The sequence below is a fragment of the Puma concolor genome, chromosome B1 (genome assembly GCF_028749965.1).
Source record: "Puma concolor isolate L17-30 chromosome B1, mPumCon1.1.hap2, whole genome shotgun sequence".
Taxonomy (NCBI): domain Eukaryota; kingdom Metazoa; phylum Chordata; class Mammalia; order Carnivora; family Felidae; genus Puma; species Puma concolor.
In genome coordinates this window covers 6945481-6961624 of record NC_141670.1, presented here as the reverse complement: position 1 = coordinate 6961624, position 16144 = coordinate 6945481, and the positions used below count along the sequence as shown (strand labels likewise).

Here is a 16144-nt window from a genome sequence, read left to right as displayed (position 1 = left end):
TGACCCTTTCAGGCTCTGAGAGTGCCCAATGATCCTCGGTGCTGATGGAGGGGAGAAACCTTCCAAATACCCAGCATAATCCACACCTCTCCAATAACATCATTACAGCCAGCCAGCCTGAAAGCTCAGGATTCTCCAGGTCAACTGGAACGCCATACCCCATGAATACAGCCAGATTCATGTTCCCTCCACATGTCCCGATCACACCCACCCACAACACACAAAATGTGGCCTACAAGGGACTGTGAGTGAGTGAGTAGTGAGTGAGGGCGGGTGAGTGTGCACGTGGGCAGGCGTGTATCTCAAAGCCCGTAGTGGGATCCCTGCACTGCTTCCTGAGACCTCTGTCCCTTCTTGTTCTTCCTCTTGGTAGCTCTGGCTCTGCCGGTGAGACAAGGGACTTGGTGAATGGCCGTTGCCCTCTGAGGTGGGATGTCCCTGGCTGAACTGTTGAGCCGGTAGATGTTTGGTTCACGGTGATCCTTTCCCATCTCATCTCTGTATTTGGACTGGTGAATTAGGACCGCGTCGGGGGGAAGAGCAAATTCTAGTTTCCTGAGGTTGAATTCAGACTTGGGACGGTGGCTTTCTTGGAGGAATCTCCACTGGTCTAACGTGGTTGCTGGCAGTGGTGTCTCTTCCACGTGATCCTCCAATTGTGGCCCCTCGATGTTGGGGTCGGTTTCAGGCCCCCCTTGGGCCGCAGCCGTGCCTGCGTGGTCAGCCTGGAGGCATGTGGATTCCCCAGCACCTGGCTCACTCGCACGGTCTCTTTCCAATTCACTCTTCTGGATGTAAAAGAGGACATAGGCGTGTTGGCTCAGGGCAGACGTCGCATCACTGGCGGTCACCTTCGCATCATCCATTTTGTACCACTGGCCGTTCCCAGCTTTGATGTAACAGAAGTAATGTCCGCTGTGACAATTCCAGCCCGCGTGCACCAGCACGGCATAGAGCACATAAGTCAGCGACCCCCCGTTCTGCCCAGACGCGTAGCGTCGCATGTCAAGGCGCTCAGGATATTGCACTTCCTTAGCCAGTTTGCTGCCCGTGAAATGGCAGAATCGTTTCAATACCAGCATCAGGACCTTGGAGCAAGTGTGCAAAGTCAACGTCTTGGAAGCAGGTACCTTGTCGAGACAAGTACTACAACGATAGGCATTTTCACCATCCAACTGTTCGGGCTTCACCAAGTGTTGCAAAGCTTGGCTCACGCTCTGAGCTGCCCTGATATCCAGGCTAATGTCCAGGTAAGGGTCCAAAGTGCTGGAGACACCCTGGCAGTGGAGACACTGGATTTGAGACCTCCAGTACCCCCCAAAGATTTGCCGGATGAGGGTGGCGTCCTGAGCCTGAGGCTCTGAAGGCTTGTCCTCACGCAAACACGCTTGCTGCATAGCATCCAGAGTGAACATCAGAAACTCGTGGGCATCCTCCTGCCTGTGTGTGTGGAAGGCAGCGAGCAGTTTTGGCGGAGGCCGGATCACGTCTCCCGGACGGCAGAGGGCCCGGGTCACGTGAGCCTGCAGAGCACACAGCACGCAGAATGGCTGCCTCCCACAGCTTCGGGAGTGCTCCTGGGACAGCATGTAGCTGGCGAGGGGTGGTGTGTACGTCAGACACTGCAGGGCCGCATTCGCATAGCACGTGTTCCCCAGGTTCTGCAGGCCAGCCCCAACCACAGAAGGTCTCCTCCAACTCACAGGTTTCTTTGCGGGGGGCAGACCCGTCGACGTGGGAGCCCAACCGTTAGGCAGGTCGCAGGGTGTGTGCGATGACGGTGACGGCTTCTCAGGCAGAGTGGGTCCTCCGTGGCCTTCAGCACCACCCGTATTTGATCCGCAAGGTTTGAGGTTTGGAAAGACACGGAACTGAGTCTCCTCTCGGCAGTGGGAAGAGGGCGTCTCCATGTCTCCTGAAACGTGGAGCCTCACGTTGCAGAGCGATGCTTCTCTCAGGAGGCCAGTCTCAGAATGATGGCTGGGGCCCTCTCCTCAGCCCTCGTAAAGCTCGCCCCACCCACCTGACTAGGACCACGTCATCCAATCAGCTACCAGCTGGAGTTGGATGCAGGGTCTCAGGGTGTGGTCACTCTTCTGCAGACAGACGACTCAGCCCAGCCTTCCTCCTGCCCCTCCCTCCTCAAGAGGCACACACACGTTTCACCACTTTCTCCACCTCCCTCATTTCCATTGCTCCCTCTCTGGACAGACGGACTTGAGCATTTCCAACCTAGAGGAGATCCTTTTTTGAGTATCCACTTTGCTCTTAGATAACACAAAGTGTCGAGGAATGACGGCCATGAATTTTTTAGGCCGTGGAAATCATTTTACCAATTGAGCTCTGGTATCATGTAGGAGCACCTCCTGTCCGTCAGCCAGAATGTATGTGACACCAGCAAATTATTCTGGAATGATTACTGTCCATGGATTTGATTCTAAAACTCCTGAACTGTCTCCATGGGATCTGTGTATACGACTATCATGAAGGTCCTTTGCAACATGTCTGTCTACCAAGGGGTGGCCGAGAAATTGTCCCAAGAAATATCGTTTGCCTGGTTTCGGGCTTTGTAAATGCTTTCTTCATCTTGTAGCTCCCTTCCCAATAGGAGAACAAATCCTAAACCCATCACTTGCCAAATTGTCCCTGGCATTACTAGCAAATCACATAGCAAGGTAGGTATAGGTTCCCGTGGTTCAGGACATGTTGGTTGTGGGTTTGTGACGTTTATAGACGGTTTGACATTGGAATTTAGACATGCATGGACCAATGTCCCCTCGTGGAAACTGTGGCTTTAGGGTGTCAGTATCTCTAGACCAGATTTCAGAACTGACCAGGTCTACTGACATCGTGCTTTCTTCTCTAATGTTTGTTTGTTTTTCACTTTTAACATTTTAATTGATTTATTTTGAGAGAGACAGAGACAGAGAGAGACAGAGAGCGAGAGAGAGCACTCATGTGGACAAGCCAGGGAGAGACAGAGAGAGAGGGAGAGAGGATCCTCAATGAAACAGTCACCTCCTCGGGGTCACCAACTAGGAGGAAAAGGCTGCGAGCACGTGAGGTGTCTCACTGCCAAACACACCCATGTGAGGGGAAGGAAAGGGGCAAGGGGTCAAGGAGGACACCCAATGGGATGCACAAAAGGAGTCTTCAGACTCTTGTGACCACAGCCTCAAGACACGGCCCTCTCCCTGCCTGGTGCCCTCCAGCCCCCCCCACGGCTTCCGTCAGCCTCCGCCTGGCCTCACTGCATGGGACCGGACCACGGCCCCACCCTTACCCGCAGCATCCTCACCCCTGCCACACCCATGCCCACACCTCATCCCAATGCTCTCCGCCCTCAGTTGGCCCGGCCTCACGTCCAGGCCGTCGCTCCACGGGGCCAGCCTGGCGCCTGCCACTCTCAGGACCACACCCCAAGGAGAATCTACCAGAGAGTGGGTAGAGGAGGGGGGGCGAGCGAGGCCAGGGCACAAGCACACCTTTCCCTGTTCTTCAAATATCCGTTGGCAGGCAGGCGCCACGTTTGGACCTGTTTCTGCAAGGAATCATCTCTCCCTTTGGTTGTCATCTCCTCCTAGAAAACCGGTTGTGTTTTCACTGGACGGTGTTAGATGGTAGGAACTCTCACGTGACTGGTCTGAGCAAAGCAAGTTGCCCTATTTAACGTAGTGACTTGAGCCAGTCCATTCCAGACCTTCCTGGAGCATAAAGCTGACCCCTGTCCCAAGACGAGACACCTGCTCCTGTCTGAGTGCCTGGCCCCGACAAGTCCATTCTCCCCGGGTCTGGAGCCTGCCCGTCTTCAGACTCCACGAACACCCCCTTGCTTCTGGAGCCTCAGCCCCGGCCACCTGCCACGTGGGCAAAGAGGCCTGCAGAATTGCTTCCAAAGAACCCTTTGACCACCTAATTCTCTGTCCTCTCTCATCAATCGCTCGTCACTCTATGTGTCTATCTCCTAACTCTCGTGTCTCCTTCCCCTCTCTAGTATCTATCTGTGGAATGTCTTTCTCATCCTTTCCTTTGTATCTCTTCTATGCCACCCTCCTTGACGTGACTTGTGAATGAAAATGCCTTTGAGAGACACGTGGACAGCAGCCCCTAATGCTGACTGATTTCCCACGCACATGTTCTTTCAGTTCATGGGTTTTTATGTTGACAGACAGAGAGAGACAGACAGAGAGAGAGAGAGAGGGAGGGAGGGAGAGAGAATGTGGGGGAGGGTTAGAGAGAAAAGGAGAGAGGCAATCCCGAGGAGGGAGGGAAACTCAAAGTTCAATCTCCCCAACCCTGAGATCATGACGTGAGCCGCCGTCTCCAGGTCAGACACTTCTCTGACTGAGCCACCCAGGCATCCCGACCCTCATCGGTTTCGAATTCACCTCTAGCATCGTCTTGTTCCCAGGACACTTGGAGAGACTTTATCTTGAAAGGGGAAGAGAGGTTAACCCGTGTTTCTTTGCTGCTTCTGAATACTTAGTTGTTCTCCGCTAGGTGAGGATCCAAGTCCCAAGTGCACTTGGGAACCAATGCAGGATTCTACTCTAAGTGATGGGAAACTACAGTGTACACACAAAAAAGAAAACCATGCACATTCGGTCGTGTCTGAGCAAATTTTATTAGCTGTGGTAACACTACACACAACGTTGCACTATCAGGGAAAAACAAAAATGCAGACAGCATGTAAAATATTCCCCGATATGATCTGCAGAAAAACGATATCAGTGAACTGTTCTAACACAAAAGATTGCCTCCACTTGCCCAGCCCAGACTGGAATCATTCCTCCGGTGTCCCCAAATTGAGACATTCGCAAACCCACTACACATTCATTTCACAGATCCTTAACTTTACATTCGAGTGGACGACCTCTTGCTCTCCTGGCGCTGGATTTCTCATAGAATCTATCGAAACGAAAGAAACGAGACCTTGTTGATTGAGACGGAGCAGGTGAACCAGAAGGTGTAGATGCATAAAGGAAAAGTGCGCCATGAGCGTCTGCACGTGGGCGCTCAACCCACTCCCCGCCCCAAGCAGGACACCAAACACGGTGTGGACGCAAGTTTTTGTCCTTGCAGGTCTTTGGGGGAATTGCTGCTTTAGCAAAAATAGGTCACGGCCCTGCCTTGCCCGCCGCTCCGCAGTCACCTGCTCGGGGTCACAAGAGCCAGAGGACGAGTGTCCGAGGACATGAGGTGTCTCACTCGCGGTCGCTCTCCTCCGAGGACGAGGAAAGCTGCAGGTCATCGTGGAGGATGCTCCGGGAGACAGGCACACAGCCTCCCTCAGACTGGTGTGTGACGGGCGGGCCCTGGCCAGGGGGGACTGGCCTCTCGGGAGGTGGCAGACAGGGAGCTGCTATGAACCTGGAGCTCCAGCCGCCTTTGTCCAGGCGGCTGAAGACCATTCGCAGGGGCTGGCCGGGTGCCTGCGGACAGGGCGGACACGGGGGCAAGGTGCACGCCTGGAGAGTGTCCAGGTGAGGTTGGGGGCGTGGAGGCTGGAGGCCCCTGCTTTGCACCGAGGCGGGTGTCTTCCTGGTCAGCTGGGCTGCCCCCGTGGGACCACATGCACTTCTCCCTGCTGGACGACACAGACTCTGGCGCAGCCCCACGTGGGTGCTCCCTGTGCTCTTGTGGGGTGGCTGGAAGGGGCTGCAACGTGGTTTCTTTCGGGGGTTCTGGCACGTGTCGTCGGGGAGCGGGTCCCATCTCTTGCCTGGTGTCTGGATGTGGGGCTGGGGACTCGGAGCCAAACGGGTCGGAGGAGGATCAGGGCTCACCTCAGGACGCTTGGCTGGTGCCTGGGCGTGGCCAATGCCACGCGCCTTGGAGACAGCCCTGGAAGCTTCCAGGGAGGCACATCGGGGCCGGTGTTGTCTCAGCTGGACACCGAGGCCTGGATCCCGGGCAGAGCGTTGGTGTGCCGGGGCAGGCGGGGCAGGCGGGGCAGGCGGGGCTGGGGTCCCCACTTGCTGGGCATCCTGTCGGCCAGCAGGCGGGAAGGTGCTCGCCGCAGGTCTCCCGAGAGGAGCAGCCGACGGGGACAGCTGTGTCGTGTCAGGCGTCCCGCTGGGAGGCTCAGCCGGGACGTGCGGCTCCAGCACGGACACCCTCTTGGTGGTGTACACGGGCATCGGCCTGTGCGGATGCTGTGGGAACACACAACACACAGACAACGGCCATCAGTCCTTCCTCCCCACCGAGGACACATGCACGACAAGCACAGCAAAGAAACAGACAGAAACGCAAACAACCGGGAGAGACGGGAAAGGATTGTACTGACAGAGGACAAGGGCCTCCAGCTCAACGTCGATCGGGAAGAAACACTGGGCAGTAGCCCCTTGATGCTTTGATTCCACGGGAGCGACGGACCAGAAAGGTTGTGCATCGTGCCTGCCTCCCGAAGTGGACAAGCACGTCCATTCAGGCTTCTAGGGAAAGGACAGGCGTCCTGCAGGTGGAGGTTCGCGGGGGGGTGGGGGCGCTACTGAGTTTGGATGGCCAATGGGGCGGGTGTATGTGTCACCAGGGAAAGGTGCCTGTGCCTCCCAAGAGGCCTAGGTGTGGGCACAGCGTCCCGAAATTATGTTGGCACGCCCACCCGGCACCCGGTTAGCACACATGCAAGGAATCCTGCCGGATCATGGACACCCAGCAAACGTGGCTGGAAAGGACCCGCACGGAAATCCCAATGTTGAGAATCGGGGCGGACCCCCTTCCTCAGCCAGGAGGGCCGGGAAGCCCGTCACATCCCCGTCCCCAGGAGAGAACGAGAGCAGGGACGGGGGACACTCACCCTCACATAGTCACAGGATTCTGTGGAGTCCCTCCAGGCTCGCTGCTGCCTTCCAGGGCCTATCCTGGGGAATCTCTGCAGCAGCGCCTTCCTCTGCTGGGCTTCTCGCCTGCACGACCAAGAACGGGAAGGTGAAGGAGCGGCATTTCGTGTGTTCACCTGGGGAGCGAGCGATGGGGCTTGGGCAAGATCTCCTTTCTTCATCTGCCCTCCTGGCTCCCACTCCAGCGAGCCGTCCAGGTTGGCCCAAGACGTCCTTGCGTTGAGAGCCGTGTGTGCCACTGCCTGTCACCTGCCGCCTCCCCCTGTCTCCCTACCGCAGGACACACAGCCTCAGGGACTCCTCCAGAGCAGCTCAATAGGCTCGTGAGGTCCCCTGGGGGGCGGGGAGCTCCTTTCTCTGCCTCCCCCACCCCTGTGTGTGTCTGAAGACGACACAGCACCCAGTGTCCGGGTACAGAGACACAGCGACCTGAGCTGCCAGGCCACGGGCAGGCCGGAGCCGGCCGCATCCTCACCTTTGTCCCTCTTCCATGTCCCTCGCAGCCTGGTTGAAGGGCCCGGGCTTGTGCCGGTCCTGCTGCTGGCGTGGTTCCACATTCTCCTTCGGCTTCCTGGGGACAAAGGCCTGGGGGGCCAGGCACCCGTCCCAGCGCTTCATGGGGCACCTGGTGCTGGATGCGTTGTGCCCAAAGGCTCCGCAGTCCTTACACTTGAGCTGCGGACCAAGGAGGAGGGGCTCAGTGAATCAGCACCAGTCACAGTCCAACTGCAAAGGACATGACAAGGACACACTCGGGGAGCAGAGGACTGGTGTGGGTGGGCCAGGGCACATCGTGGACGGCTCGGGCGGTGCCAGGAGACGGAAGTTCCTAGGATTCTACCCAAGCCTCTGTGAGGGACGGACCGGGAGTTGGGATTGCAGGTCTCAGGCCGCGTAGAATGAGCCCCACGCCACGATGGGGACAGACACCAGGCTGGACGTGACCCTACGGCCGAGGGAGCTTGTCCCAGTGGGCAGGCTGCTGAGATGCCAAGGCAGGCCACCGTGGGCCAGGAAAGGACGACCGACTTCCGGACACAGAGTCTTCATTCCCTCGTCATGTGCGATCCCCGGCTTCAGAGGCATGGCTCCCCCACCCCCACCCGACCCAGCCCCTCCAACCCGCCCACTGGTTCACCACGCCTCCAGGGCTCCACTTACCCGAGGATCCTCGTCCTCTAGCCTGGGAACCCTGGGCGCCATGGGTGCTCTCCGTTGCCTCTTCCCGTTTGAGGCTTTCAAGGGTCTGGAAGGTGCGTGCTGGGTGTGACCACCCGCCATCTGCCCCCTCTCCGTGAAGGGTCAAGTCAGCCTTGCTCGAAGATGGGTTTCTGGACTTCCTGAGTCAACGGGAAAAGGAGAGTCATTCCCACAGACACAACGACTCCTTCATGAACCTTCCTCCCCCAGCGGGCATGAGGGGGCGTCATGCCCACCAGGTCAAACACGGTCCTCGCCTGGGAGGTGGGACCTCTCCCTCCTGCATGTTCTACGCGCTCTCCCGTGGACCCGCCCGCAGGACGGCACCCTCAGGCAAGGCCGTGGAGGTGGTCTTGCATGACTCGCCGGAGAGACTTTCGGGAAGTCTCTCCCAGCGCCCTCCGGAAGGAAAACCACGCACAAAGTCCCGACCCCCATGGACACCGCAATCCACGCTACGGCGATAGTCCCTGTGGCACCCAGGGTTGCATGTGCAAAGAGAAGGATGCTTGCCTCTCCAGAATGTACCTCTCCTACTTGACCCCCCGAGAAACCACCCTCAAAGACAAAGTCAAGGAAAACGTTTCGTTTCTGCTCGACTCGACTGGAAGCTTCCCCACGCAGGGCCCGAACCCTTTTCTTTCACGTGGCCTTTACGGGGCCCCACGCTGATCTCACGTGTCAGCCGTGGCAAATGAGCATTTGCCGTGAAATTCGGGTGAACAAGAAAATTCCTTAGGCTCTGAGGCCCCACGGCGACATGGAGCAGGATGCTGTCACTGCTCCCGCACGCCCTCACGCCAGTCAGACTCTGGGGTTCGGTTCCTTTGGAAGCAGAACCTCATGTGCTCAGGAACACGGAGAGCCACGCCTTTCCTCAGTCTCTGTTCTCACAATAGTCTTCAACACTAAAGCGTCCTTCACCTGGTGAGTCGAGGTGCATCACCACCTCCATTTCCTCCCTGTCCCACTTCTGCGCCAGCTCGTGGGAGCCCCAGATCGTCCCAACCCACCTGAAACGCCAATGTGCTCCTGCTGTGTGTCAGGAGACGTCCAGAGCGGCGGGTGGCAGGCGGACTGCCGTGGAGGAGACTCAGCGTCCGGCGTGCCCGAGGGACGGTCAGTGAGGGACACTTCCTTCCTTCCCGGACTCTTAGACCCGCCCAAGGTCACGTGACCTCTCGGGCACTTTAATCCCATGCAGCCCATCACCTTGGTGCTCCTCACGTCTCCACACTAGGAACGAATCCCGGAGGTTTAGCGACTGCTTGCCGTTGTAACTGGTATGCATGCATGTGGAGATAGACGTCTCAGAACACATCTTCACCCTTGGACAAAGAGACTCGCGTGTGCATGCCTGTCGCGTTCGTAAACTGGTGTTTCTCGTGGGTCTCCAGGGAAGCTTGCGGGGCCCCTGGCCTCACGTACGTTCCTGTGGTTGGGGGCCCCTTCGGCGTCCTCCGTGTCCAAGCTTCTCCCTTTGCCAACGGGAGCGGTGTGTCCATGACCTATTTGCAGTGTCCCTTCACTCCACACCCTGCCCTGCCCTCCCCGTCCCCCTTTCTGCCTCTAGGGCGGTGACTGCGCTCGCTGGGACCTTGGGAGGAATGGGATCCTATGTCCCGTGTCCCCTGGGAACTAGCTGCCTTGGCACTTGGTCTCGTGACCCAAGTCGCTGTTCCTGACAAGTCCCTGTGTTGACGCAGGGGGGCTCCCTGTGGCCGACGCCCCCCGTTTGGGGCTCTTTGTTCTTGCCCATCAACTCGGACGTTCTGTTTAGCTTTTGCTCCCATTGGGGGATGTTGGTGTGACTGCCACCGTTTCTCCTGGCCTGGCCTGGCTGGCCTCAGCCACGGACACTGTGTCAGGGAGATGTCTTTGGGATCCTGAAGGGCCAGACCCACGGGACAAGGTGCAACCCCATCGGCGGGGCATTCCTGAGTGTCATGCAAGCGAGCACCTTTCTCCCACAGCAGTGCAAAAGCTAGCGGCCCCACTGGCCGAGGGGGAGGGCCTGCGTCGGCAGTGCCGTCGGCACCCTGGACGGTTTCCCTCCTTGAACGTTGGCCTGCGTTGGGCGTCGTGTGCGCTTTTCATTTGGCCTTTCCTATCTTCTCCGGGAGGCTGCTCCTGTGGCCTCTGTCCACTGCCCTCAAGGCATGGCCCTCCCCCAACCTGGTGCCCTCCAGCCCCGCCCACCGCTTCCTTCAGCCTCTGCCTGGCCTCCTCACTCCCTGGCACCATCCTACGGCCCCACCCCCTTACACGCAGCATCCTTTCCCCTGCCACACCCATGCCCACACCCTTTCCCAATGCTCTCAAACCTCCGTTGGCTTGGCCTCGCTTCCAGGCCGTGGCTCCACGGGGCCAGCCTGGCGCCGGCCACTCTCAGGACCACTCCCCAGGGAGAAGCCCCCAGAGAGTGGGCGGGGGAGGGGGCGAGCGAGGCCAGGGCACAAGCACACCTTTCCCTGTTCTTCAAATATCCGTTGGCCCCCTCCCTGCTTGGTTTTGTACCCCTCCCTGTTCTTATATTATTTTTCCTTCCCTTCCCTGATGCTCATCTGTTTTGCACCTTAGAGCCTTCATATGAGTGAAGTCATAGGCTAGTTGTGTTTCTCTGACTAATTTCGCTGAGGAGAATACCCTCTACTTCTAGCCACATAGTTGCGAATGGCAGGCACCCTGTCTTTCCTTTCGATCGCCGCGTAATGTTCCACTGTATATATATGTGCCACCTCTTCTTTTTCCATTCCATGCATCTATGGACATTCGGGCTCTTTCCATACTTTGGCTAGTGTTGGTAGTGCTGCTAGAAGCTTTGGGGGCGTTTGGGTGCAGGTGCCCCTTCGAACCAGCACACCCATATCCCTTGGGTAAATACCTAGTCGTGCAATTGCTGGCTCATAGGGTCGCTGTGCTTTCAATTTTTTGAGGAACCTCCATACTGTTTTCCAGGGTGGCGGCGCCAGTTTGCATTCCCAGCGGCAGTGCAAAAGAGATCCTGTTGCTCCGCACCCTCGCCAACATCGGTTGTTGCCTGAGTTGTTAATGTTAGCTGTTGTGACACGTGTGAAGTGGTAGCTCATTGTGATCTTGATACGGATTTCCCTGATGATGAGTGAGGTTGAGCATTTTTTCATGTGTCAGTTGACCATCTGGATGTCTTCTGGGAGAAGTGTCTATTCATGACTTTTGCCCATTTCTTCACTGGATTCGTTGGGTGTTGGCTGTTGAGTGTGATCAGTTCTTTATCGATTTGTATACTGAGCCTCTCTCCGATGTGTCGTTCGCAAATATCTTCTACCATTGATGATTTCGCTGATTTGTTAGTGTAGCTGATCCGTTTCCTTCCCGGTGCAGAAGAGTTTTCTTTTGATGAGTTCTCAATAGGTCGTGTTTCCTTTTGTTTCCCTTGCCTCCGGAGACGTGTTGAGTAAGAAGTTGCTGTGGCCCAGATCACAGAGGCTTTTCCCTGCTTTCTCCTCGAGGGTTTCGATGGCTTCCTGTCTTACACTTAGGACGTTCCTCCCTTTTGAGTTTCTTTACGTGTACGGTGTAAGAAAGTGGTGCGGGTTGCTTTTTCCGCACGTCGCTGTCCAGTTTTCCCAGCACCACTTGTTGAAGAGACTGTCTTTATTCCATTGGATATTCTTTCCTGCTTTGTCAAGGAATAGTTGGCCATCCATTTGTGGGTCCGTTTCTGTTCTCTTGAGCTGAGTGTCCGTTTTTGTGCCAGGACCATACTGTCTTGATGATTACAGCTGTGTAATTACAGCTTGAGGTCTGCGATTGTGATGCATCCGGCTTTCCTTTCTTTTTCAACAGTGCTTTGGCTCTTCAGGGTCTTTTCTGGGTCCATACAAGTTCTAGTATTCCGATATGAGTATGGCTAGTCCTGCTTTCCTTTGTCAACCATGAGCATGAGAGATGGTTTTCCATCCCCTTGCTTTCAATCTGAAGGTGTCTTTAGATCTAAAGTGGGTCCCTTGTACGCAGCGTGTGGATGACCTTCTTTTCTCACCCGTTCTGTCACCCTATGTGTTTTGATTGGAGCATTGAGTCCATTGACGTTAAGAGTGAGTACTGAAAGGGATGAAGTTATTGCCATTGTGTTGCTTGTAGAGTTGGAGTTTCTGGTGGTGTTCGCCGATCCTTGCCAGTGTTTTCTGCCTGTGGTCTGTTTTTTTCTTTTATGTCTTTTGTCCCCTGGGAGAGTCTGCCTTCAAATGTCTTGCAGGGCTGGCTGAGTGGTCAGGAACTCCTTTACTTTTTGCTTGGGAAACTTTCCATCTCTACTTCTATTTGGAATGGCAGCTTTGCTGGACAAATAAGTTTTGGCCGCGTCCTTTTAGGATTCAGTGCGACGAATATATCCTGCCACTCATTTCTGGGCTGCCAGGTTTCTGTGGATAGGTCTGCTGCAAATGTGGTCAGTCGTCCCTTGTAGGGGAAGGACTTTTGTTTCCCTTGCTGCTTTCATGATTCTTTCCTCGCCTGAGTATTTTGTGAACTCGACTAGGCTCTGCCTTGTTGATGGTTGGACGTTGTTGAATCTAATGGGAGTCTTCTGCTGTGCTTCCTGGATTTTGTGTGTCTTTCCCAGGTTAGGAAAGTTTTCTGCTGTGATGTGCTCACATAACCCTTGTGCCCCCTTGTCTCTCTCTCTTCATCTTCTGGGACCCCTATGATTGTGATGTGATTCCTTTTCAATGAGTCGCTGAGTTCCCGAATTCTGAAACCCTGCTCTTTTGCTTTAGTCTCCCTCTTTCCTTCCGCTTCGTGATTCTCCATTGCTTTGTCCCCTCTATCGCTGGTTCCCTGCTCAGCCTTATCATCCTTGCCGCTGTGGCATCTGTTCCAGATCGCAGCTCGCTTTTAGCATTGTTTATTGCATCCTGGCTAGCTTTTACTTCTTTTATCCCCACAGAAAGGCATTCTCATCGACTTTCGACCCCAGCTGGTATTCTTATTCTCGTGATTCTAAATTCTGGTTCAAACGTCTTGCTCGTATCTGGGTTGGTTAAGGGCCTGGCTGTCCTTTCTTCCTGCTCTTTCTGTTGGGGTGAATTCCTTTGCTTCGTCATTTGGGAGGAAGGAAAGGCATGAATAAGACAAAAGAATTCGAAATTTAAAAATAAGACACAACACACACACACAAATCACACAAATGATGCTAGAGCCTAGGTGAGTTTTGGTCTGGTTGTTGAAATGGGCTTGAAAGATTAGAGGAAAAAGGGAAAGCACATAAAAAAAGGAAACCGTGTGAACATTTGGAAAAAAGAATACAACGAAATAGGATAAAATGAAATGATGGAATTCAAATAGAATTTGACACATTTACAAAAAATTACACGAATATAGTCGAAAGACATTCAAGGAAATTATTTTAAACCATGGAAAATAACAACATATGTTTTCTCTTTCTGTCTTCATGAAAAAGAAAAGAAATGAAAGAGAAAAGAAAAGAGATGGACCCGTGAACAGACTGAAATACGATTGAAGTTACATTGTTGTCCCCTAGAAGTCAAAGGATGAAGCACTTTGTAGTCCATACACTACAAAGTGGCGGAGACACCTGGCTTCCTGAAGAGCCAGGTTGGCCCAGTTGGGCGGTGCTAAGTGTCACGGCTCTGTTCTCCACTAGATGGCGCAGCTAGCCTACAAGCGCGGATTGCTGGGGCGCTTGGAGGTGCATATGCGCATGCGCGGGAGCGGAGCCCTTGGCTCAAGCTCTGAGCTGCCCTGATATCCAGGCTAATGTCCAGGTAAGGGTCCAAAGTGCTGGAGACACCCTGGCAGTGGAGACACTGGATTTGAGACCTCCAGTACCCCCCCAAAGATTTGCCGGATGAGGGTGGCGTCCTGAGCCTGAGGCTCTGAAGGCTTGTCCTCACACAAACATGCTTGCTGCATAGCATCCAGAGTGAACATCAGAAACTCATGGGCATCTTCCTGCTGTGTGTGTGTGGAAGACAGGAATTAAAACCCAAGTGAGGATAGTTTCCTAGGACGTTGGCTGTAAAGGCTATATGTGCTGGACTGTCGCTTAAATCACGATAGATTTCTATCTTTATTGTTTCGGTCAATGTCCTCTACTAGCTACTTAAATTACATAGTCGGGTAAATGCCCCTTGTAAAACTTTTCCAGTATTTTTCATGGGTTAAAAACAGTAGTTTCTTGGCCTTCTCAGCAAGGCAAATTTGGTCCATATGCTGGCATCCATTTGTAGCCAAGGTGCAATGGGGAAGTGGGGACACGTTAGCATCCCTCCGTCACAGACCCTTAGTTGGCTGGTTGGTGATATTAGCGATTTTGTTTGAGGTATGCCTTGGGTCGCTTTGACATGTCAGGAACCTCTGTCATATCCTGCATGTGGGACACCACTCAGGATTCAGGGGGGGATCTTTGAGGTAATGGAAACATGGGAGGAGCATGGGAGCTTCTCTTTGATCCCCAATGACTCTCCCTTGGGATGCCTTTTAACCCCCTGGAAAAAACTTGACTGCAAAATTTAGGAAAGGACGGATCTTCTGTAACACTGCATGGCCTTAGCATGATCTAGCAGTTAGATCTCTTCCGCAGGAAACAGGGCAAATGGGCTGAGGTACCATCAGGCACCATCAGTTCATCCTCCCACTCTCACGGTAAGGGAGCAAAGAGCACCCCCTTGGACTGCCTACTTCCTATTTCCCCACCAATGTTCCAGGTAAAAAAATTGATAATGGGGGAAAATTTGTCTTAAGTGGACCCAAGGGAAACATATTCTGTATTTGAACTAATTTCAGTTTGTTGGTTTAATTAAGATAGACCTGTCTTTAGAGTTATGAGCATTAAATATGAAACTGTTTTTCTACCTAGGTTTCCTGAAGGTCAAATAAGCTCATGTTATCTCTGTTCCAATTTTTTAGCAAAAAGGTGACTTAAAGTAATGGTTGGAGTGTCTGGGTCGCTCAGTCAGTTAAGCATCTGACTTCGGCTTAGGTCATGATCTCATGGTTCGTGGGTTTGAGCCCCGTGTCAGGCTCTGTGCTGACAGCTCAGAGCCTGGAGCCTGCTTCAGATTCTGTGTCTCCCTCTCTCTCTGCCCCTCCCCCACTCATGCTCTATCTCTCTCTGTCTCAAAAATAAATAAGTAAAGATTAAAATAATGGTTAATTTTGTCTGTCTCAAACTTTTCATGGGTAATTGTTAAGATAGCTTTCAAAGTCTTTGGTAACCTGAAACTTTAAAGTTTTGTTTGGTTGATAAATTAGGATTAAATTCATTGGACATGTGGGTCTTTTCCAAACAGAATGGAATGCTAAAACATTAATTACTGAAAGTAGGTTTGTGCTTTTAACTTACTGATGAGAAACTAGGACTATTTGGGTCTGTTAGTAAACATGTGTGCTTAAATGATTCATAAATTTGCCATCTAAAGAATTCTAGTAACAGTTCACAATTGGTTACTACTATGCTTTCACTGGAGACTCAGGTGTCTAAAAGTTAAAATTCTGCTAAATGTAGCTAAGACTGATGGAAATAAGGGAAACAGCTCTGTATGTAAAAAAGTAGGAGATGTGTAAGAAAGATATAAGTAATGGAAGTACATTTTTGTTGAAGGTAAAAGAAAGTAATTTTGTCCTAAATCAGACTGGTTGTTTGAAGAAAAATAGCTTGGGACAAAATCTGAAGGCAAAAGAAAGTTGTAGAAGGTTCATGACTGAAAATCTTTGGAAAGGAGTGTTATGTGTGGTCAGGATGGACAAAGGTTGAAATGAATGGGTTTTAAAAGTACACTGGTGTAAGATCTGCTTTTCTCTCTGTTCAAAATACAAAGTTTTCTTGGACTGTTGATCTGCTCTTGGTATGAATAATGGAAACAAAGTTTTTTTTTCTTTTTTGTCTGCCAGGAACACCAAAGCTTTATGTTTCCTTTTTATCAGGTCTTTTATTGCTTAGTTAAAATTCCTCAGTGGTAAAGGAACTAAGTTTTGCTAACAACTGTATAACCCTACATATTTGCTTTTGAGATTTTTTTTCCATCTTGGTTAAATAAATAATTTAAAGTTTTAAGATGTGTAATGATCTATGATCCTTTTTAGGATGTGTTTTA

At 52.9% G+C, this 16144-nt stretch overlaps 2 protein-coding genes across 2 annotated transcripts; both read right to left on the bottom strand.

Moving 5' to 3' along the window:
• Positions 1-244: 244 nt before the first annotated feature.
• On the bottom strand, positions 245-1910 carry LOC147581440 (ubiquitin carboxyl-terminal hydrolase 17-like protein 6). Its single transcript, XM_086702874.1, has one exon. It carries the CDS (start codon positions 1908-1910, stop codon positions 303-305), a length of 1608 nt encoding a protein of 535 aa, XP_086559000.1. The 3' UTR covers positions 245-302.
• Positions 1911-4605: 2695 nt separating this feature from the next.
• Positions 4606-6140, bottom strand: LOC147581439 (protein FAM90A23-like). Its single transcript, XM_086702873.1, has 2 exons — positions 5153-6140; positions 4606-4908 (listed from the first exon to the last, which is right to left on the bottom strand). The coding sequence occupies exon 1, from the start codon at positions 6138-6140 to the stop codon at positions 5205-5207; it is 936 nt and encodes a 311-aa protein (XP_086558999.1). The 3' UTR covers positions 4606-4908; positions 5153-5204.
• Positions 6141-16144: the final 10004 nt, after the last annotated feature.

What these genes read in the sequence shown, in the direction of transcription:
- LOC147581439 (XM_086702873.1), bottom strand. Translation starts at nt 6,140, where the DNA reads ATGCCCGTGTACACCACCAAGAGGGTGTCCGTGCTGGAGCCGCACGTC.
- LOC147581440 (XM_086702874.1), bottom strand. Translation starts at nt 1,910, where the DNA reads ATGGAGACGCCCTCTTCCCACTGCCGAGAGGAGACTCAGTTCCGTGTC.